The 23,870-nt window shown below is 42.0% G+C and overlaps 2 protein-coding genes across 4 annotated transcripts in view; both read left to right on the top strand.

Annotated features, from left to right (window-relative positions):
* The first annotated feature begins 986 nt into the window (after positions 1-986).
* SELENOK (selenoprotein K) lies at positions 987-6,732 on the top strand. Its single transcript, XM_059939931.1, has 4 exons — positions 987-1,093; positions 4,413-4,503; positions 5,949-6,032; positions 6,642-6,732. Exons 1-4 carry the CDS (start codon positions 1,075-1,077, stop codon positions 6,730-6,732), a joined length of 285 nt encoding a protein of 94 aa, XP_059795914.1. The 5' UTR covers positions 987-1,074.
* A 1,974-nt stretch (positions 6,733-8,706) lies between these two features.
* The window catches only part of ACTR8 (actin related protein 8), a 28,905-nt gene continuing 13,741 nt past the window's right edge, over positions 8,707-23,870 (top strand). For 2 of the 3 annotated variants that reach the window (XM_059939929.1, XM_059939928.1), the window contains exons 1-13: positions 8,707-8,945; positions 12,182-12,352; positions 13,733-13,843; positions 14,467-14,571; positions 14,854-15,027; positions 15,544-15,637; positions 15,855-15,987; positions 17,285-17,438; positions 18,225-18,320; positions 18,831-18,971; positions 19,908-20,172; positions 20,911-21,074; positions 21,904-22,092. In XM_059939929.1, the coding sequence (XP_059795912.1) occupies positions 8,823-8,945; positions 12,182-12,352; positions 13,733-13,843; positions 14,467-14,571; positions 14,854-15,027; positions 15,544-15,637; positions 15,855-15,987; positions 17,285-17,438; positions 18,225-18,320; positions 18,831-18,971; positions 19,908-20,172; positions 20,911-21,074; positions 21,904-22,047 (1,875 nt within the window). In that variant the 5' untranslated portion in view covers positions 8,707-8,822 and the 3' untranslated portion in view covers positions 22,048-22,092. Of the gene's footprint in view, positions 8,946-12,181; positions 12,353-13,732; positions 13,844-14,466; positions 14,572-14,853; positions 15,028-15,543; positions 15,638-15,854; positions 15,988-17,284; positions 17,439-18,224; positions 18,321-18,830; positions 18,972-19,907; positions 20,173-20,910; positions 21,075-21,903; positions 22,093-23,718; positions 23,738-23,870 lie in introns of those variants that run through there. The other variant, XM_059939927.1, reaches the window with a different exon arrangement.

The raw sequence follows: 23,870 nt of genomic DNA, 5'->3' as shown, positions 1-23,870 counted from the left end.
TGAAAAAGTCAACATGAAAATAAATATTTGTTTATTCTAGGTATTGGAACATACAATCTTAACACACATTGTTAAATATTATTTCCGAAATGGAATTTTCAATTTCATTTTAGTTAAGGTGATTAGAAACTTTCTGAGGAGACAACACATGACTTGAGAATTGGGGGGAAAAAAAATTAGGACTCCATGCAGAAAGAACAGCCAAGTACAAAAGCAAAGGGGCAGGAATGAGACTACCATGGTCAAGGACCAGAAAGTAGCCCAGTGGCTGGAGCCGAGTAAGTACCCATCAGCACAAGGTACGTGGGCCATATTTAATCAATGACCACGAGACAGCTTCTCATTCATCTGTCACCTCCACAGTGCTGGCAATATCACGAAGTAGCCAGTAATAAAAAACAAGAAGAGAAAGGTCTCGAGCTACCCGCGCTACAGTATTTTTCAGCCGTCTCACAAGAGCTGATAAAAACTCCATCCACTTCTAGCGAACCAAGAGTAGAAACACCGGTTCTAAAGAGAATGAGTACATCGTCTAGATAGGGCCTGTGTATTCCCGAAGTCTTGACCGTAAAGCTCTTTTCGGATTGATCACCGCCTCCGCCCTCAAGGCACTTCCCTGCACACCTTGAAAGATCCACAATTCTGGAAAATTCTCAGGAACCTCCTCCCGCCGGCGGTTCTCCAAGTCACTTCACATGTGACCTTGCCTCCCCAACCCTGGGCCCTTCAAACAACTAGAAAGCAGCGTAACTTCTCCCGGCAGCGCAAACGAGCTCTCCAAACTCCACTGCCGAAGGAGCCAGGAAAGCCCGCGTTTACAGGCTAAATCCGTAACGTCACATCCGATCACCTGCCCCAGACTCCACCTTACATCGAAAATCACCAGCATGACGAGACCAAAACGCCCGTCGGGGGCGTGTCTCCCCAGAGCCAATGGGCTCTGTCCACCTCCCTCCTCAGTCACTGTTTCGTCTATTCGTGGCCTGTGACGTCAGAGGGAGGAGCGCGGAGGGAGATACGGAAAGTGAGAGGGGCCAGGCCCCACTGTCGCTCTGGAGGCGGAGAAGGAGCAAGATGGTTTACATCTCGAATGGTGAGTTGGAGGGGCTACGTGGGCGACCTCCGTCCTGGGAGGCCGAGCCCCGGGTTTCTTCTATCCTCGCCCGCCGTCCCGGCGCCGCCTTTCCGGGCACGCCCCGCGACCAGGCGGAGCTGGGGGCGAAGTCGCCCGGGCCTGCGGCTCGTCGGCCGAAAGTCCCTGAACCGCGGCGGGGGCCAAGGTCCCCGTGGTGACGGCGGTGCCGAGTGCCCAGCGTCTTCGCCCTCCTGGAGCTTCTGCTTGTGGGTCTCGGAAAGTGGTCTTTCCTGTCGGGCGTCAGTGTTCTTAACTAGAAAAGACCACACTGTTCACGCCGTTGCGTAGCGCTTGTGCCTCGGGCACTTTTTTTAAGCGTTGTTCGTTTGTCCGCTCATTGTCTTTAATGTCGCCCTATCCGGGTGATACCCTATTATCTGTTTTGCGGGTGGAGACTGAGGCGCAGCCGGATTAAATAGCTTGCCCAGTACCACAAAGGTAGTGCTAATGGCTCAGCCGGGTTTCTAACGCAGGTAGGCTGACGTCTGCGTTCTTACGGTTTTCTACTACGCTGCCTCTTTCTGTAATGTGTAAGAGAGTTGAAGAAAAGCTTTGGATAGGCTTTTTCTCCCAGCAGAGGGGTAGCTCGTCACGCATGTAGCTTTCTGCCCTAATTTCAAGGGGCACAGGGAGTAGCATTACTCCCTGTAGGAGCAAGCTTGATTATTCCTGGAATGGAGAAGCTGAGAGAGACTTAATTCAGTGACTCCCCAAAGACAGTGAATGGAAAGGAAAGACACAGTATGACTGGGTCAGAACAGTGTCAGAACTGCCTGCCCACTTGTTTGACTCAGGTGAAGTAAACGCCTTGGTGCACTCTTAACTAGTTCTTGCATCACTGGAACCAGGTTCTGGTTCTATTTAAGTCATCTGTTTATCTTCAGAGACCGTGAAGGTAGTGAGAAATCTTCTGGCTGAGTGCACTTCGCATTTCTTTGCTTTTCAAAATCTCACTTTCTCTTCCTCCTTGTCTCTTACTTAAAGATCTTTGAAACAAGTAGGTTGATGGACACTAAAGATCAAAGTTTCATCTTCGTTTTGGGCACTTGCAGACTTTGTGTTATATTCTTTGTGGTTAAGGCTGGCAGCTTCTATTATTTATTGAATAATTTTGTGTATTTGTAGTGTGTCTTTTTGTGTATGCATTGTTGTTTTTGATCTACATAAATAACATAAAGGTCCTACTAGGGCCTCTAATCTCACTTTTATAGTTGAGAAATGGCCAACTGCATTCAAGCAACTTATTTCTCTCTGAGGATATTGGGAGGGGAGGTTTCTGCCTTCAGAAACTGGGAAGAAAAGCGCAAGAAAGTCAGAATGGTACAAGTGCATGCAATATATTCTTTAGAATCTCAAAGGAAGAAATTGACGGGTTCCAATTAGATCTGTTTCCTCCCTCCCTCCCTTCTTGTCGCTGCGCGCAGGCTTTCTCTAGTTGCTGCGAGCGGGGGCTACTCTTCGTTGCGATGTGCAGGCTTCTCATTGCGGTGGCTTCTCATTGCGGTGGCTTCTCTTGTTGCGGAGCACGGGCTCTAGGCGCGCGGGCTTCAGTAGTTGTGGCTCGCGGGCTCTAGAGCGCAGGCTCAGTAGTTGTGGCACACGGGCTTAGTTGCCCTGCGGCATGTGGGATCTTCCCGGACCAGGGCTCGAACCCGTGTCCCTTGCATTGGCAGGCGGATTCTTAACCACTGCTCCACCAGGGAAGTCCTAGATCTATTTTCTTAGAAGGACTGTACCAGCATTTCATAGTCGACAAAAACTTTTTCTTACTGTCAAAGTGACTTTTTTTTTTTTTTTCTCAACAATTCTGTATGATGACTATCCTTGGAATACTTTTTCTCAGAGAAGGAAAATGTCACGTCACCCAACAAAGCAGAGCTAGTAAGAGGCAGAACCAAGCCTATCACTCACACTCTGTCTTTTAAGTGTAGCCCCTTTTTCTCAGTAGCTCTGTGAGGGCTCAGGTCCAAGTGGATACCTGAAAGTAAGCTGGTCAAGGAAAGAGGAGAAGTAAACTGGGCATGGCAGTGAGTGGTAAAGCCCTTGGGAAAATGGAGAGGAGAGGTAGTTGACAGATGGCTCGTCTCCCAAAATATTCTAACCTGTTGATTTGCAAGACTGAAACTCTAGAGTATTAACTTTTCCTGATGTAGCTTCTATTATTTAAAGTGGTTTGAAAAATATATCCATTTTTCTGTAAGATAAAACTGGAGTCTGTAATTCGGATCAACAGCATTCTGTGAAAGAAAAATAGTGGTCATTTTAATGAACAAGCCAAATTCTCTTTAGTACTTAGAGCCCACGAATTCTTTGATATATAAAAATTTTAACATAACAACTGATTCTGAAGATTTTAAGGGTATGTATAAACAGTCTTTTTATATAGGCAGGAGACTTTGCAAGTGAAAGAGATACTCAGAACACATTTAGGAAAATGGAAGTGGTGTGAGCATTCTTTATATTCACTCATCTCATTTGTTTCCTCAAAATACTTGAATAAAGGTATTGTACACCCATGTTCATAGCAGCATGTTCACAGTAGCCAAATGGTGGAAGCAACCTAAGTGTCCATCAATAGATGAATGGATAAACAAAATGTAGTATATACTTACATTGGAATATTCATCAGCCTTCAAAAAGGAAGGAAATTTTGACGTATGCTACAATATGGATGAATCCTGAAGACATTGTGCTAAGTGAAATAGCAAGTTACCAAAGTACAAATATTGTATGATTCCTCGTACAAGGTTCCTAGAGCAGTCAAATTCATAGAGATAGAAAGAATGGTGGTTTTCAGGGGCTGGGGGAAGGGAGAAATGAGGAGTTAATGTTTAATGGGTGTGGAGTTTTAGTTGGGGAAGATCAAAAAGTTCTGGAGGTGGCTGACGGTGATGGTTGTATGACAGTGTGAGTGTACTTAATGCCATAGAACTATACACTTAAAAATGGTTAAAATGGTCAATTTTTTTGTGTGTATTTTACCACAGTAAAAAAAAATAGAAAAAAAAAAACTTGAAATGTCACCCAGCAGAAATTACAAACTATAGGAGGCATAATTTGATATATTAAAGGAATGACCTCTAGACCACAGAACTTCACTTCCCTAACCTTTCCTTAGAATGATGCACACATAACACACCTTTCCTTGTGTAGACCATTTGGAACAGTGAACAAGTTGAAAACTGAGCCTATGATTGTTACCTAACTGATTAAATGTAATGCATCTTGTGTCAGGGATTTGTTGCAGTAACTGAAGTTTCTTTATTCTTGTCTATAGGACAAGTGTTGGACAGCAGGAGTCAGTCCCCATGGAGATTGTCTTTTATAACAGATTTCTTCTGGGGAATAGCCGAGTTCGTGGTTTTGTTGTAAGTATAGTAGTCCTCTTAATAGCCCTGATATTTAAGTTCAGCTTGCCTGAAGCACTTTTTACTTGTAATTTTTATTAACAGCTTTTCTAAGGGAGATGAAGACTTGTGTAGTGATAAAACTGCCCCAGACATCTTTTATGATTATGAATATGTTCCTTGAGTTAGTAAGCTTGACCATGTCTTAGCCGTAGTGGTAGCCATTTCAGCCTGCAGCTATGGGGCCAGACCTGCTGGTTCTGCTGCCAGATGACAGCACTTTGCTTTCTCTCTACTGTTCCTGCCTTTAGTGTGTATGTGCAACTTTTATGGCATAGTATACAACAAGTAAACAAGGGGAATAGATCTTGATTTTTAAAAGCTCCCAAGGCATAAACTTTTTTTAAATGAAGGGTTAGCATCGTTACAGAGGAGACAAAAATTTAAACTTCACCATAATTTCAAGCAATTCTTAGTTAAATTCATTTTTTGGTCTTTCATATGCTGTTTGTTTTATGAAAATTGTTCATCTACTAACAAGTCTTACTCATCCAAAGTTTGAATATACATTTGAGTGTCTCGTGGGCAGAGAACTGCAGATATTGCAGAGATGTGGGATGTCTCCTTCCTTCATTGATTTTAATATCAGTAAATGTCTTCTTTTTACAAGGGGCCTTGGGGTGGGCATGACTGTGGGAGGAGGACATCAGAGGAGGTTATTCCAGGTGGAAGAGGCACAGCAAAGATGGCAGAGAAATTTGAAAATCAGCCTATGCTCTTTATACTTAATTTGATTGTAGCTCTGGTTTAGAAAGATTAATCTGATGGCTGCATGTGGCATAAATTAGACGGGGTAAAATGGAAGAAACTGTTCCATAGAGAAATACAACAGGGGACAGAGAGGCCTAAGTTAAATTACTCATTGCAAAACTTCTTTGCAATCTCTTACAAATTTCACCTCCATATTGTTTATTTAAAATATTGTTTTAATTTAGTTAAATCCTTCCCTCTCCACAAATAAAATTCCATTTAAACGGATTCCCAGAAAGCCCTGTGCCTCTGCCACACCACCTCAGCCCCTCCTTCCCCAAGGTAACATTAGGTAGGCTGTTGGCACAGGAAATGGACATGCAGTACTATAAAAGCAGACTGTGGAACTTGACAACTGATACAGAGCAGAGGAAGGAAGTTGGAGATGACTCTGGTTTCAGAGTCACTGCTAGACTCTGTCTAGAAGAGTTACAGCAAATAAGAAAGACAAGGAGTGGTGGCTTTGGCACGGAACATAGCACACTCTGTTTAGACTTGTGCTTGCGCTAGATGGTGTTGTCCAGCTGGCTTCAAGAAATGCGGGTTTGGAGCTAAGTTCGGGTAGTCATCCTCCCACAGAGATGATAGTTGGAACCATGGAAATGCATTTTATAATGTTGAAAGTGGAGCTTCTTGTTTTCTGCCCCTTGTTTCAGTTTCAGAACTCTGTTTCAGCAAGATGTGAAAAAGAGAAGAGGCTACGGAAGCTCATCTGATTCCAGATATGATGATGGAAGAGGGTATAACTTTTTAAATTGATAAAAGATGTTTTTACCCCTCTGTGTAATATAATTAAATTAGAGATAAATAGGCAGACAGACATAGTTAGGCTCATGGTAATTAAAGACTTAAATTCTATTTCACAAAATTAAGGTATTACTGTAAATTAAATCAAGTTGCCTTTGATTTGATAATCAGAGTTAATCTGACAAAGCTAAAATGTATATCAAATATCCTATGGGAAAAGTCTAAATTAGAGGATGAAAACTGATGGCCAACATTAAAATCTAGAGGTTTCACTTTAGAATCTGGATTTCCAGCTGCTAATGGAAACCTCACGATCCAGCAGCACTGGGTGGGGATTGTGTTTCTATATGGCAGATATCAGCTGGAGCTGGGTTTCAGTTGGACATTTATAGGAGGAGCTGTCCCGTTTATCCTAACCCTTGCTTGACTCACTTTCCTCGTGCGCATTATGCAGCTGGTCTCTTTGAGTATCTGAATTTGTGACTCGCGACCTAAATGGTAGTTCCTATTTTAAATAAAGAAGAGGGTCTATTTGAGTGTTTAAAAGGAATCAATTGAAGTAGTGTCTACTCAACAGTAGAAATTAACTTTTCTTATCTTAGGCCACCAGGAAACCCCCCCAGAAGAATGGGTCGAATTAATCATCTGCGTGGCCCTAATCCTCCTCCAATGGCCGGTGGATGAGGAAGGTAACTTAAAATCTGCAATTCTGCAGGGATTTCATTTTGAAAATGCCTCCTTAGGCAGGTTTTCTTTAGGAAAGCAGAAGTCACAACATTTTGTAATTACTCAGACATCTTATTTGGAAAAATATTTTTATCTTAACCCTTGAAAAATTGTCTTTTGAATCAAAATGTCTTTTGAAGAAGGTTTTATAACATGTAATGACTAGCTTTTTCATACAGATCCAAATTACTAACTACTAACTATTATAACATTTTCTTTTAGGTAAATGTCTGCTCTAAGAAGCAGACAACTGGACAAGCACATTCATAGCAGAAGGAAACCATCAAGAAATGGAGCGTTGACCACACTGGACAACTTAGATGAATGTGTACTCTAAACAAGGATTGCTCTGTGTCCTCACAGATGAATGAGGTTGTGCTGGGAATTCCCCCCGCAGGGATCTGGCATGACTGACAGGCAGTTCTATAAATGCATGTGTTTGTCTCATCTTTTTTGTATCGTTTATGAAAGTATTAATATAGTTTTAATAAGTAAATATTTTTAGGTTACAAGACTGACTTCTCATCTTTATATAATTAAAACACAGAAAGCTCCAAATTTGAAGAAGAATAAACAGCTGCGTATTGAGTACTATTAGTGTCACCTTTTTCAACTTCTGAAATACCGTTCATTGCTTTTTTTTGTTGTTCTTTATAAATAAATCACAGTGTATTTCAGTAGTATGCATATGATATCTGTGCTTTTGAATTAATTTTTATCTTAAAACCTATTTGTCCCATGGATCTTTAATACAATGTGTCTTACTTGCTACCAGATGTAATTATCAGGGTATTTGTAAAGCCATAACCAACAAACCTGAGCTACAAAATGTAGATTTGCTAGGTGGTCTTTAAAATCAAGGACTTCAATGCTATCTTTACCAATTTTAATTCTAAACCATTGCTTAAGATATACTGCCTGTTGGCTTTAACCCCATCTGAATGCTGGTAACTCTCATTCTTTCACTAGAATGAAAGGTCTGTGAGGTTAGGGATTTTGTCTTCTTTACCCCAGTGCTTTGAACAGTGACTACGTGTAATAGGCACTGAAATATTTATGGAAAAAATGAATAATACAGATAATTCTACTTTGTGTTTAACAGTCTTTGAAACCAAAGTGTTCAGTAAAAGCACTTTTATATCCATTTATAAGTATTTATTCAACTCTGTTTGCCAGGAAATGGGGATGTGGTGGCATTTATAAACACTGGTCTGTATGAAAACCAGACTACAGGCGGACAAGACTGGAAGCAGGGAGTTGGGTTTAGAGGATGTTGTGGTGGTCCAGGTGAGATGGGACCAGGTAGTGGCAGTAGGAGTGGAGAAGTGAATGCATTCAAGGCATATCTGAGGGACTGTGGGATTTGCTGATGGCTTTGGATGTAGAAGATGTGGACAATTGAAGAAACAAGTGAAACAGGATGGTGAAAATGGGAGTAGATTTTTTGGGGGGGGAGGCGGGGATCGAGTTACATTTTGGATATATTTAAGTTTACAATGCCTTGTAGACATCTAAGTGGAGATACTAAATAAGCAGTTGGTTATCAGGGCGAGATCCAACCTGGAAATACATATTTGGGAGTTATCTTCATATTTAAAGCCATGAAACTGGATAAAGTCATCCAAGGAGTGTGTAGAGAGAAGCCCTAACTCCAGAGAATCCTAACATCAGAGGCCGGACTGAGCATGGTTAGTGAAGTACGAGGAGAACTAGAATTACGTATGGTGTCTGAGAAGCCAGAAAAGACAGGTGTGATGACGAAATGAGACACCAGTTATCAGCTGCTCCACAGTAAGCACGCAAAACAAAACACAAGTAGGTTGCGGGCATGCTGCAGCCAGGACCAATCACAGCAACATCAGCCAATGCACCCTCCCACCTCACCCTCCTCCGGGCAGCTCCGCCCTTCCTCTTTCCCGGAATGCTCTGGGCCGACTCCCGGCGGCCATCTTGGTTGTGGGCAGTCGGCCGAGAGGTTGCGCCTGCGCCGAGGCCTGTTCTCTGGCGGTCGCGTTGCGTCCCTCAGGCTAGAGGCTGGAGGGGCGTCGGCGGCCGAGATGACCCAGGCCGAGAAGGGGGACACGGAGAACGGGAAAGAGAAGGGCGGGGAGAAGGAGAAGGAGCAGCGCGGCGTGAAGCGACCCATCGTGCCCGCGCTGGTGCCGGAGTCGCTGCAGGAGGTGAGGCTCCGGGGGCGGGCCTCGGACTCGGCTTCCGGGCGGGGCGGGGGGCCGCGGAGCTGGGCGAGGGGAGGAGGCTGGCGAACGGCGGGAGTCTTCGGGCGCCCACCCAGGTGGGTGGTGCAGGGGGGTCGTTCCCCGCTTGCTCCGAGGGCACAGTGCAGATGGCCAGGCCAGTGACACCAGCCACTGTGCGAACCCCAGCCTCCCGGGCCATGAGACCAGCACAGGGCTGTTACCTTACTGCCAACTAGTTGAGGGAGCAGACTGGATGGTGTGTAAGGGCCTTGCCAGTTCCCACTCTCTAGGATTCTCCCACTTGGCGGGAAGGGGGAGCTCATGGTCGGGGGTGGGCAGTAAGTATCTAGGGCACGGAGTGGGATGGGCTAGTGCAGAGGACCACAGGGGGAGGTTTTGGGCACACACAGCAGGTACCTCCTCCAGCCCTGACGGTCTGGGACAGTTTCTCCAATGGAGGTGACACCTGGACAAAGACCTAAAGGATGATTAGGAGTTAGCCAGGGGGAATGTGAGGGCAGGAGAACAGCATGGGAGAGACCTGGGCCAAGGGAGGATATGAAATGTTGGAGATGAGGATGTCTGGAATTGAGGGAGAAGAGGGAGCAAGACATGAGACTGGAGATCTTAACAAGGATGGCATCAAGAGGGTCGTATAAGCCAGAGCCTGGCCTCTTCTGAAGGGAATGCAGAACTTGCGAAGAGATAGCCAGACTCCGAGCTACATGATTAACTCGTTTAATCCTCACAATAGCTCTCTGAGGTAGGAACTTTATCTAGAGCAAGGAAGTGGCACAGTCTGAATTTCGAGCCAGATCTGTGAATCCGGAGCCTGGGCCATTAGCCACTATAACAACATTTGCTTAACTTCAGTCATGTAACAACTTTTGGTTTTTCCATATCCTCTGTGAGACCTCTACCATTATTTGCTGAATAACTTTTTTTACTCAATTTTGTCTTAAGCAGTAATGTCCAGGAAATGATGTGTAGGATGTATTGGCTAGTTGTTTTCTAATATGTTAAGGTAGATATGTAATTATTAAAAACTGCTTGTCCACACTCTGGAAAACTGCGTTTGCTACCCCAGAGCTTCCCAATCAGTGTGCTGCAGCCTGTGTGCTATTAATGAGGTACAGATGTCCCTGATGGCAAGCCACCTCATCTGTTTAACTCAGTCTGCTAGATAAATGTTGTCTGCCATAGCACGCAAAAGCTTGAGAAGTGTGCTGCAGAGCACCAGGCCATGTGAGAGTGGTGCCATGGGCATTCAACAAATACCTACTAGGCTCCTGTATGCCGTGCACTGGGCACAGAGTAGTGAACAAGACAGTAGTAGTCCTTTACGTGAAGGTTTTGTCTTTTGAGAGAGCAGACAGTAAATCATTATGAGAATGATAAGTGTCATGAAAAGGAGGGGTGCCATAAGATTTTATTGCAGGGGGACAAATAAGCCTGGTCTGATGACATTTAACTTTAGACCTGAAGGGAGGAGTAAGATTTAACAGGGAGAAAGAACATTGCAGGCAAGGGGAGTTGCGTTTGTGAAGGCCTGAATGTCAGCAAGACGAACTAAGAAATCAGACATCTGCATTGGGAAGATTAAAGAGACTGAAAAGTAAGTGGTTCTAGAGTAAAGCTAGAGAAGTAGGCAGGGTCTTGATCTTGGAGGTTCTGGACTGTATCTTATTGGCAAGTTACGGAAATGTTTTAAATAAGGACATGCCAAGAAGACAGAACTGTAGCTTAAGGGCAGAGCAGAGTAGGTGCTGACTTAGGAGTCACACTGGAATGGTGATTCTCAACAGAGGCATCCTGTTGTCAAAGGGATTGTTGTAGTCCCTTCTTCCCCCACTCCCTCCTGAAACTCTGGGTCCTTCAACAGGTTTACGTGGTAGAGGTTCCCAAGTGATTCAGGTTATATTCTGCCCCCTTGAGAATCACAGATCTAAAAGCCCACAGTAATTACTCCACTGTCCTGATTTGTGCTGCTTTGTCAGTCCTTGTTCACTGTCTCCCAGTAATGGATGGTGAAATGCAGCAGAGCTTTCTGACCTGTGAGGATAGAATTGTGAACTCTGGTTTTTTAACCCCAGACTCTTGCCAGATCAGGTAAATAGTACAGAACCAATAAGGGTAAAGTGTTTAAAAAACAATGACGAAAATACAGTTCATGCACATTCTCGTAAGTTGTCCATGTATAAAGTCCACTTACTTTCCAGCATTGCAAAACAGTGATTCTGATCTTAAATTAATTTCTTCCCTCACCTCTCAACCAGTGTTGTCACATCTGAGCGATCATACTAATTACTTCAGGAGCTTTTGTAAATTGCAGATTCGTAGGCTCTCTCTTCCTGGAGATTCTGAATCAGAAAATTTTTAGTGAAGCCTTAGGGTCTTTTTTGTTTTGTTTTGTTTTAATAAGGATCTTTAGGTGATTCAGATTTAGAGAACCCCATACTTCACAACTCATAGTATTCCCCACACTCTTATTCGTTGTTTAACTCTCTTCTCTAGTAAATGGGAAGTTCTCTAGTGGTCAGGACTTTGTCCTGATCACCATTGTACCCACAGTGATTGGCACAGAAATGCCCCCAAATTTTAGCTTGATTTGCACTGGGTACTTAGGATTTCATTCATTTAAACAAATATTTGTTGACCTATGTACTGTGAGTCAGATCCTCTGCACACAGATACAAAAAGAGTTTGCATTCAGGCAGAGAGCAGTATTTGGAAGCCTCTCAGAGAACTCCCTTTACTGAATTATTATTATTATTATTATTTTTAATATTTTATTTATTTATTTATTTATGACTGTGTTGGGTCTTCGTTTCTGTGCGAGGGCTTTCTCTAGTTGTGGCAAGCAGGGGCCACTCTTCATTGCAGTGTGCGGGCCTCTCACTGTCGCGGCCTCTCTTGTTGCGGAGCACAGGCTCCAGACGCGCAAGCTCAGTAATTGTGGCTGACGGGCCCAGTTGCTCCGCGGCATGTGGGATCCTCCCAGACCAGGGCTCGAACCCGTGTCCCCTGCATTGGCAGGAGGATTCTTAACCACTGCGCCACCAGGGAAGCCCCCCTTTACTGAATTATTTTGATACCTTTGAGTTTGATAGTCATTACAGGAAACTAATTTCTTAGTCTAGCCTGTTACCTCTGTGTTATTTAACGTGTTACCTGCATGTTATTTACTGAGGTCACACTCCTATGTTTTGTATTTGCAGCAAATCCAGAGCAACTTCATCGTTGTCATACATCCAGGTTCAACAACTCTGAGGATCGGTCGAGCCACAGACACACTTCCTGCCAGCATTCCTCATGTTATTGCACGAAGACACAAACAACAAGGGCAGCCCCTGTACAAAGACAACTGGCTCCTAAGGGAGGGACTAAATGTAAGTCAGAAATGGAGGATGCTGGCGTTCCAGTGGTTAGGACTCCGAGTTTTCGCTGCCGAGGGCCCGGGTTCAATCCCTGGTCAGGGAACTAAGATCCCACAAGCCGCGCAGCGTGGCCAAAAATCCCACCCGCCATCCCCCCCCCCCAGCACACACACACAAAAGAAATGTAAGACCTAGAGAGAAAGCCCAGGGTTGTCTCCTTGGGAGGGCTTCAATATTCAATGTATGCCATAATCTTGAACGACATCTTCATAGCTTTAATGTATTTTAAAATAACGACATCATTCAGGGTTACAAATATCATTTTTTATCTGAGCTATCAATTTTAGATTGTACAGTAATAATTATCACAAAAGTAAATCTAATTTTTTTCACCCATCAGGATGAATTGGGTATTGATGAAGATGATCTTTAGTGGAACATATAGAATTGTCACTCCCTTAAAATGATGCACCCAGGTGTCTATTAACTGACTGCCATATTTTCTCTTCCAGATACTTAGAGTTTAAATTGAGCTCATATTTTCAATCTAGCAATTGAATTGCTACAGTAAGCACTTGTTACAATCTTAGATCAAATCATAATTTAAAAGCAAAAAATAGTATTTCCTTGGAGTAGGCGTTTACTTAGGATGCAGTAGGCATCCTGTTTTGCAGGTGATAATTAACAGGAAAATTTTTGTGATAGGTGTTAAATATGTGTATTGCATTGTAATCTGCTTTAAGTTTTAAATCAAGGGTAGTTGTAGGAACTTGCAGTTTCTGTAATTCTTATAGTAAGCCTTGGGGTTCCATTTTTTAGCATAATTAGAAGACTCTCCTTAAGTCCATTTCTAAGCTTAAGTATAACTTGACAGTGTAAGAATCTAAAATTCGCATATCTTTGGATCTTACAATTCTATTTTAGGAATAAATCTCAGGAATAAAAATGGAAAGAAAACAAAATATTTTATAAAAATATAGAGTGTTCTTTGCAATATCACAAGAACTTGAATACTCATTAATTAAGTGAAATAACACATGAAGGAATAAAACATTGTTATAAAATTGTAAACATGAGAATTATATAGATATATGGAAGAGTTTCTCTAATACTTTGTAAATATAAAGTAGCAGTTCTCTGAAATCAGTCAAAAGCCACTTGAGGTTATAGATTTTTGCAGATAGTTTTATGGTGATGGCTCTTTTCTGATTTTTTTATTTATAAATAAGATTACTTTGAATTCTTAAGATTAATACATGTGACAAAGGTGAAGGACATGCTACTCGTTGATGGGGGAGGATTTGCTCTTGCTGGATTAAATTAGTATTTTGCCATTTCTTTCTCTTTTTCACTAAATTCTTTATACTCTTCATCTCTATTCTTTTTCCCCAGAAACCTGAAAGTAATGAACAAAGACAAAATGGCCTTAAAATGGTGGATCAAGCAATATGGTCTAAAAAGATGTCAAATGGTACAAGACGGATTCCTGTGTCCCCTGAGCAGGTTCGGTCTCAACTCTTTCTTCAGATTCATTCTTTGACCACTGCTATTAAGTCGTAACCATTCGTGTGTGCTCCCTATTTCCTTATGCAAATTAAAGATGGGATTTCCTTAAAAGAGGAAGAAAAACCATTCTTAACCACCTACAGAATACCTGAATTGATGTTGCAAATGTCTAGGCAGGCCCAATAATTTGTAAGGTGGTGTTTCTTGTATCAAGTTGATGAAAATTTAGTTTATCTGAGCCTCTTAAGTGTGTAATTCCAGGATCTTGATGGGAAGCTGTATTCTTACTACATTTGTCATTTTAATGTGATAAACCAGTACTGCTAGGAATGGACATGAGTCTATATGATATATAAATCTGTATTCAACTTTCAGCAGAGTACAGTACTAATTTTGGACTGACTAAATCACTGCCTAAGTGTTAACATTATGGGAGAAATCAAGATTGTGGAAAAGGGCAGGAGAATCCACTTGTGACCAATCAATATTTTGTCGCATATCTTGGATTTATGATTAAAATTTGCCACTGTATCTGGTCTGTGAGAGAGGAGAAAAGAGGACAACCCCCTTTTTTTTTCTTGCATGGATTCAGAGAATTTTCTGATGCTCTTTTATTTCAGGCACGTTCCTACAACAAGCAGATGCGACCTGCGATTTTAGATCATTGCTCTGGAAATAAGTGGACAAACACATCTCATCACCCTGAGTTTTTGGTAGGAGAAGAGGTAGGAAACTTCTTTACAGTGACATGGAAGAAGAAAACCTAGAAACTATTTATAAAATTAATTTGCTTTCCCACCTAGTTCTAGTTTTTCTCAGCATTCTGTAATCCTACCCTGAGGACCAGATATTCACACTGGCTTCTGAGATGTTACTTACACCTCTCTCAACATTAGAGCAGTCAGCAAGTATTAGTGATGATTTCTGGCCTTAGGTCTTTGAGTGTGAATCTAGAAAACCCTGAGAGAAGAGTTTTAACAATGTATTCATCTCCCTGTCTTTTCTAGGCCCTGTATGTTAATCCTTTGGACTGTTACAATATTCACTGGCCTATCAGAAGAGGTCAGTTAAATATTCACCCAGGACCTGGGGGCTCCCTTACAGCTGTTCTGGCAGATATTGAAGTAATATGGTCTCATGCAATACAAAAATACTTGGAAATCCCACTGAAAGATTTAAAGGTAAACTTAAATGACCAGTTATTGGATTGTCTTTAAGATTCTTGGTCAATAAAAGTATACTATTCTCAGTTGTTTGTAAGACAGTGTCCTTGAAGCCTTCTTGACCTTAAGGTGTTAAGGATATCTTTTTTCCTTCACTGAATTCCCCTCTGGTGCTTTCTTTTTTTTCTCATTTTGTTTGGTTCTTGGTGTTTCTCAGCTGCTCTGCAATCAGCAAGCTTGCTCATGTTTATGCCTTCTCTCTGGACCTTTTTCGGAAACATCAGTTGTCTTATTTTTCATTTTACAAGTGTTAAATAACTCAAAGGGAAAAAAGCCCACAAAACTTCAACATTTTCTGTTTCTTTTCATAAAACCTAAAGGATAGCAGAGAGCTTTGAGTTTTATTTTGGGCCTCTAGCCATTGCTGCTACTGCTTTAGAGAGAATCCTCTTTGATGACAAGTGTGGTGAAATTTATTTTGACCTGACTTGAGTGTTAACCATTTTATATTTTTTTCTTTATTCTTCTTTTTAGTATTATAGATGTATCTTGTTAATTCCTGATATCTATAATAAACAGCATGTGAAGGAATTAGTGAATATGATCCTAATGAAGATGGGTTTTTCAGGTATGTCTGATATCCCAGTGAAATCTGCCTGAAATGCGATTGTTTTTGTTTTTTCCTGACAAAGTTAATCTGATTCACTGCTTTATTGAAATGCTTATTCTGGGAGGGTCAGTGATACTTGGATGATTGCCTGGAGGTTCCTAGACTTTAATTGAATATTTGTTGTAGGATCTTTCCTGCTCCCCAGCTGTTCACCCCTCTGCCTTTTGTTTTTCAGGAATCGTGGTCCATCAGGAGTCTGTGTGTGCCACCTATGGAAGTGGTTTAAGCAGCACGTGTATTGTAGATGTTGGAGACCAAAAGACAAGCGTGTGCTGTGTGGAGGATGGGGTCTCTCATCGGAACACTCGGTGAGGAGCTTGGGAGGAGGTATTCCCTGCTCCTTCTCCCCACACAGCCTGTTCAACTAAAAGCGTCATGAGTTAGAAAGAAGTTTTTGTAAGGAATTACATATTCAGATTTTTCATATGAAACTAGTAAGATTGTGGAAGTGCAAATTCTAACACGGCTATAAATAGCCGATTTTACCCTTCCCACTGGAACTCTCTAACATGAGTTCACATTAGCAGCTCCTGAAAGCCCTAGTGTGTGTTGTGTGCTTTCCCACAGAGGAAGTGTGTACGTTAGCTTTGTGTCTTTCACTGTGGTGTGGCAGAGAGATACCAATCATATTCACAGCAAAGCTTTATTTGGGCAAGTCATGTAGGAGAAAATAGGTTTTCAGGTCTGAATTCTCTAGCTAGCTAGCATTTTGAGTATTTGCTTTTCTTGTCATAATTGTTTTTGGTGAGTGAGGAGTAACTTTATGGTGGTCAAGTCCATTCATTATGTCATCACTGATAGAAGAGTTAATAAAATAACTAGCAGGAGCAGGTTTGCTGCTTGTCTGTCCTGAGACAAGCCCAGCACAGGTAAGCACGCTCAGGTAGTGCACGTACCAGTTCTCTGCAGCACTTTGTGCTTCCAGCATGGCTTCTTCAGGATGCTCTAATTCTTCCTGTCACTCACATAGGAAGTTTGACTCTTAAGGCATAGAAACAAATTTAAAAGAGGGTCCAGCAGTCCATGAGAAAGGTTAATTTGTTACCTCCCACCCCAAGTTACAATGCATTCTCAAACCCAGATTGAGTTGTTTGGGCTCATCCATTTGTAACACCTAATGCCATTGGTTTTCAGAGTATAGAGAAAACACTGGACCCAGGTCTTCTACCACTAAAACAACACAGCAGTGATCTTTCCAAATCGTAGAAATATTCAGTTAGTGGATAGTATTCGCTAAGATTTTCTCCCATAAGTTTGTCTTACGGTGTCACTGCCTGCCATTTCTACATGTTGGTGAGTATAGACAGTCAAACAGCTGTCATATGCTACACATATGGACTTGGAAATGAGCTGGATTTAGTGTGTATTCTGTTTCTTGGACATTTTTTGCAAATAGCATTTTTTGCTTCTAGATGTTCACCACTGTTTTTTGCTAGTTTCCTTTCTCTCTCCCTTACATCCATTCTGTCCTTTCATGCTTTAATTTATCTCTGCAACATTTCTTGAAACTTGCTGTGTTTCACTGTGCCTAACTGAGTTTTTGGAGCACCCTTTGCACCTTCTTAACTGACAGGTTACCCATCTGCCCTTTTCTCTTAACACTAGGCTCTGTCTGGCATATGGTGGATCTGATGTGTCAAGATGTTTTTACTGGCTGATGCAGCGAGCTGGGTTCCCTTACAGAGAATGCCAGTTAACAAATAAAATGGATTGCCTTCTTCTGCAGCACCTTAAAGAAACTTTTTGTCATTTAGATCAGGTGGGAGCAAAATCAAAATTGCTGATTATTTTTGTTTTCAGGAAAAATTGAAGATATTTAAAGATAATTAAAAATTTAACCGTATTATGCAACCTGTTCAACCCAAGTTTATAAAGCCTTGAGGCTGAAGCTGTTGAGGAGTGAGAGAGTTTTTTGGTAAGGTCAGAGCTGTACGGATGTGTCTCAGACTCTGGAAAACAGCTAGTTTTTTTAAGAGAGTTTAGCAGATATCTCTCTCCTTAGGATCTACAATCATTCTAATAAAGGATAAAGATAAACCTTTGGATGTAATGAATAGTAGCAGGTAAATACATAGGTATAGACAGTTAATAAAATGGTATCATTTGAAGCACTTTCTTGGTATTGTGAACAGTCAACATTTAGTCATTGCTGTATATGAATTGCTACCTTTTTATGCTATTTGTTTTAGACCTTTCTTTTTCCAACTTTTTTTAAAGCATTTTTCAAGTAATGTAATTCTGAATAAAAATTTTTTTGAGAAACATAAGACGGGGTAACATTTCCCAGTTATTGAGGGAATTTGCTTACTGGTTTGGACATTGTATTGGTGTGTGTTGATAATGAAGCAAACAAAAATGCACATAGTGGGAATTTCAGAAATGTTGAAAGAGAATCAAGGTACAGTTGAACTCTTGTTTTATTAAGTTCCAGTGGGAGTGGTAGGAAGTTGTAGGGCAGCCCTTTTATAGGTGAGATTTAGATGGCATTTGAAGAGTTTGCATGCACTTTTACTGATTCACTGACAGCATCTTTTCCTGGAATCAGGACATCTCTGGGCTTCAGGACCATGAGTTTCAGATTCGACATCCAGATTCCCCTGCCCTTCTTTACCAGTTTCGATTAGGAGATGAAAAACTCCAGGTAACACATCGGTATATATTTCCATGGGTAGAAAGAAAGGCAGCCAGGTTCAGTCAGACTGAGAGAATATGTACTTGCTGGAAACCTCATGAGGTGAGAATGTCAACTGGTTGTAAATTAGCTGCTAACCCAACATTTAAACCACTGGTAGAGTACAGATTAGAACAGATCTGAGCCATTATTTTAATTAGCCAGTATGTGATGAGTTGTTATTTAGAAAGTGGCATCATTCTTACTAGGAAATTATAAAGTAGATTACTAGGCACTTATCTTACATTTACTTTGAGATTTCTGGTGTTATATCACCCATTCAATTTGATGATAAGTGAGTTTTCCGGCCTATCATGCACTGAAGAAATAATGTTACTTCTGAAAGAGAATGCTTACTCGGTCTAACTTACAGGATCTGATCTGCCAGTTTTGTTTTTGGAAGAACAAAATTTATTTAATGGGTCAGTTTTTTCAGAAGGCAGTATCCTTGGTTGGTCATTCTTTTCCTTCCATGCACAGGCTCCGATGGCTTTGTTTTATCCAGCAACTTTTGGAATCGTTGGACAGAAAATGACAACTTTGCAGCACAGATCCCAGGGTGACCCTGAGGATCCTCATGATGAACATTACCTGCTGGCCACACAAAGCAAGCAAGAACAGGTCTGTGGTAATTCTGTGTGAGAGGAGACAGTTTTGTCCCTGTATGAGAAGTTTGCCCATAATTAATGGATCATTGCAGTGGCTGCAATCTGACAGTATACTAAAGCTGATACTGTTTTTAAGACCGTAGATGAAATGAAGTCTGTGTTTAAAATCCAGATGACAGATTTATTTATTCAGCAAACATCAATTTTCAGAATACCAGTCTATAAGATACTTCCCTTTTGGCGTGTATTATTTATGTACTTTATGTATAATATTTTATCTACTTTTGAATATTTATCCAGTAGTATTTTCAGTAAAATCTTAACTTATTTTTAAATTATCATGCAAAAGCTGGGTGGCACAGGCAAAGAGCTGAATTGTTTTGTCCAAAGCTGATCCTAGTTATAGGATGTCTGATTCAGGGGCACAAATTAAAGCTCTTATCTGCTAATGAAACAGCACCTCATGATGGAGAGAAGAGGGCAGTGAACCTTTTCTAGTCTTTGTTCCTGTCCCAAAGCTGAGCATGGGGTGCTTAGATAAGGTCTGAAAATGAGGACCCATAATAGCCACTGGCCTAAGAATTCCAGTGAACTATTACACTTAAAAACTCAGGGGGAAGAGGTTCATCTGCATTGACATTTCAATCTTAAAAATCCAATCAGTAATAGCAAAGTTCTGTGATCTGCGCTGCCTGCCTGTGATTGCTTTGGAATTGTCAGCACTTCCTCATCTTCTGCACACCACCCCTCACTCCCAGTTATCCAGGGGTGGGGACCAGATGCTTGGTCGTAGGACTATGGTGTGTTTCCTCTCTGCAGCACAGTGACAGACCTTCGTTTTATAGAGTGTAGAGTAGTGGGGTAGGGAGGGGGGGATCTAGCTGGAGAACATCATAGGTTCTATCATAGCCTTACCATCCATTTGATTCTCCATTTGATTGATTTAAAGTCTGCAAAAGCTACTGCTGACCGAAAGTCTGCATCCAAACCCATTGGATTTGAGGGGGATCTTCGTGGCCAGTCCTCTGATCTTCCAGAAAGACTGCATTCCCAGGAGGTGGACTTGGGATCCTCCCAGGGAGACTGCTTGATGGCTGGCAATGATTCTGAGGAAGCCCTCACTGCACTGATGTCCAGGAAGACTGCCATCTCGCTGTTTGAAGGGAAAGCCCTGGGCCTGGATAAAGCCATCCTCCATAGCATAGACTGTTGTTGTAAGCACACCTGGGAGCCGGGAGAGAGCAATGACAGGGTTCAGGCTAGGGTGTAGTTTTGCCCTGCAGCATGTTCATGCAAAAGCTATTGAGCACCTGCTTTGTGCCTACATTGTCAGGTGTTAGGATCTGGTTCCTGGCCTCGCTGAGCATGGAGCCTAGTGGAAGAGACCAAATCAAGTCAACTTACCACACAAAGATGAAATTACAACTGTGGCAGGTGCTACAGAATTGAACTAAAGGGTTCTGACTGACGGTTTCTGATTGAGGGATTTAATAAGGGGTTTTTACTCAGGAGGAGCTGTGGAGGGGGGGAGGCAGGGAAGGCTTTCCTGAGGAAGAGCCGTTTGAGAGAGAGGGATCTAGGGGGAGAGTGAGGTGTTACCTTGGCATTCCAGGTAGACGAAGAAGCCTGTGTGAAGGCCAGTGTGGCTGGAAAGCAGGATGCAGGGTGAAGCTGTGGGAAGTGGTGGGTACACACCACGCTGGACTTGGTAGCCCCCCTAGAGATTCTGGTCCTAACCCTGCTACTAGCAGGGTCGGGGGCGGGACGGCAACACGCTCATGTTTGTGTTTTGCAAGGTTCCTCTGGCTGCATGGCAGCGTTGTCTGGGATGGGTTGGGAGAGACCTTCGAGAAGGCTCCTGCAGTTATCCAAGCAAGGGATGATCGTGGCTTGGCCTGGGGTGGTGGTGGATATGGAGAAAAAGCGTGGAAGGGATTTCACTGTCTTTTCAGCGTCTGATGAAACCAAAAAGAAGATGTACAGCTCCATCCTGGTGGTGGGAGGTGGTTTGATGTTTCATAAAGCTCAAGAATTTCTGCAGCATAGAATTCTCAATAAGATGCCACCTTCATTCAGGCGAATTATTGAAAATGTGGATGTGATCACAAGGCCCAAGGTATGTTGTACACGGTGCAAGTTGTACTCTTTGCCAGTGAAACAGCATTATTTCTAGTTGTAATGTATTGGACAGAGAAAATCCTGGGAGGCGTGGGTTTGTGTCTGGGGAGTTCTTAAGGGCTTGATCAAGTGGAAAAATTACTTCAGCAGGTCACAGATGTGGTGAAAGGAGCTCTGGACTAGGGACTAGATTACTGGCTTTTAGTCCCTGCTGTGCCCTCCAAACTAGCATGACTGATTTCCACCTTTGTCAGAGGACTGGATGGGGTGAAGAGAAGACTGACTGTTCTCACGCTGTCAGCCAGAACAACTCCATTTTTATCTCTTTCATATTAAGAATCTCCTGCTGGTCCCTAGACCAGGTGATCTTCAAGGATCTTTTTGGTTTGAACTGTCTTGGCAACCATAAACGCAGGAATTTAGAAACAGATTGTGTCTGTATTTTATTATTCTCACTGACAATTCCTGGGAATATTTTTATTTAATTTTAATTCTGAGGGAGGGATTGTGGGATATATTTATTCCAGTCAAACTTCAAAATAAGTTATGTCCTTACATATGTTCCTGCCTATAGAGACTGTTTGTGGAATAATAGTAAATAGTGAATAGTAGCATTTTCAGTAATAAAAACTAAAAAATTTTCTTGTGAGTTGAAATAGAAGATGTCTGTGGTTCATGGATCCTTCATGAGTCTTCAATGCAGATTGAAAATCCGGTTTATTCCATATTGACTCAGCAGGGTTTTTTCTACCCCCAAATTCAAGTAAATGATTAAGTATATATCTTGTCTGCTTACACTGAAATATCTTTGTTTATCACCTCTCTAGGACATGGATCCCCGGCTGATTGCATGGAAAGGAGGGGCAGTGTTGGCTTGTTTAGATACGACACAGGAGCTGTGGATTTATCAGAGAGAATGGCAGCGCTTTGGCGTCCGCATGCTACGAGAGCGAGCTGCTTTTGTGTGGTGAAATGGACAGAAAAGTCACTGTTGAAGACCAACACATAACCTTGTGGTATAAAAGACTCTTATAGAACATTTATATTCTAATTTATTGACCTAGGTGCTTAAGTTTTATGAATTTTAACTTTTATGTTGAGAACATGACATTGGTGTAAAAAATAAGCTGCTTTTGTAGTCAGGACATTTGAGAATAAATATGAACTTAGTCTTCAGTGGTAAACTCTCCTGCCCCTTCTTCAGGGTCTGTAACTCCCAATGATCTAAATTGTTGCAGTAGAGTGGTTCTCAGGTGGTGAAGCCCTTCATTTAGGTTGGCTTCTGAGAGTCACCAGGCAGTCTCACATAACCATGAGGGGTGGGTGTGTGACTGTGCACCTGAATTGTGAGAAATGTCTGGTCACGCATTTTCCCTCTTATCTAGTACAGCAAGCACGTATGTCATGACTTGTGTATGCTGCTAAAATTCCAAATAGGAAAGAAAGTTTTTTGTTTTTTTAAAATTTTCTCCTGTATTACAAAAAATATTGGGGCACATTCAGGTCTAGATTTCCAGAGGCAAAGATTTAAGGCTGGGCTGGCTGGCTTTTGTTACTGACATAATCTAGGGTGGGCTTGGGGAAGGAAAACAATCATTGACCAAAACAGAACAGAAATGAAAAGGAAAACTCATTTGCTTCCTAAAGCCAGATAGAAATGATTTAGGTTAATGATTTTCTAATGTGTCATACAGATAAACAAGGAGACTGCTGTAATTTCTAACTTAAGCATCAGGTCCCCAATTTTCCTTTACCTGAAAAATGAAGTGAAAGTTCTTGGAGTACTTTTTGTTCAGTATGATCAGTTGACCTTAATCTGTGAGCAGTCTGAACCAACGTTTAAATACAGACAGCTATTACCACCAGTGGTCCAGGCCTTGGTCCAGCCTTCTGAGCCCCTGCAGAGGAAGGGAAGGAGGTTTGGAGACTGGAGCCAGCCAGCACAGCCTATGGGCTCAGAGACCTGGGAGGATGGGGAGGATGCCTGATTCCTGCCACTCCCTGCCAGGGACCATCTCGCTTGTCTAGAACTGAGGGTGGGAGTGGGGCTGAGGGAAAGACAGAAGTAGATGCAGGTAAGTGGAATATAGGAGCAGTAAGGACGGTTGGGGGGACTTCCCTGGAAGTCCCGTGGTTAGGACTCGGCACTTTCACTGCTGTGGCCCCGGGTTCAATCCCTGGTCGGCGAACTAAGACCCCACAAGCTGCGCAGCATGGCCAAAAAAAAAAAAAAAGGATGGTTGGAAGTTTTAGGACTTGGAGAAATGCTGTTACTAGAGCATTTTAAATAAATAGGATTATTTTGCATATCTGCTCAATAGGTTGGAAACAAAGAAGAGTCTGCCAGTATAACAAAATTTTAATTTGCTAGTATTATTTGGGATGTTTGCCTTAAATTTGAAAATTGTATGCTTTTATTTTTTCAGTTTTTTAACAAAATAGATTTATACAATACTGATTTTATGTTTCTGGGCTGTTTCAACACAGTTTAATACTGGCTACCTAGTTCTAAAAGCATAATGTATTTCTGTTTATAATAGTTTTTCACATAATAGCATATTGCTCTTATAACTGGTAGATGTTGATTCAGAGGAGGTTGGTTTCTGGTCCAAGTTTTGACATAAGCCATCTTCTATTACCAGCACTTAGAAGCACCGTGAAAACTGATCATGACAAGTAAGTGAGCTTTACCACGTTAATTGTATTGCCTCAGGCATTGCTAAGTACTTGCTTGTGAAGCTGGACACTCTATGCTTCCTTATTTTGGTTTTTATCTGTAAGACATGTATTAGAA

Source organism: Balaenoptera ricei, chromosome 11, assembly GCF_028023285.1.
Source record: "Balaenoptera ricei isolate mBalRic1 chromosome 11, mBalRic1.hap2, whole genome shotgun sequence".
Lineage (NCBI taxonomy): Eukaryota > Metazoa > Chordata > Mammalia > Artiodactyla > Balaenopteridae > Balaenoptera > Balaenoptera ricei.
This window is presented reverse-complemented; position numbering and strand designations above follow the sequence as displayed.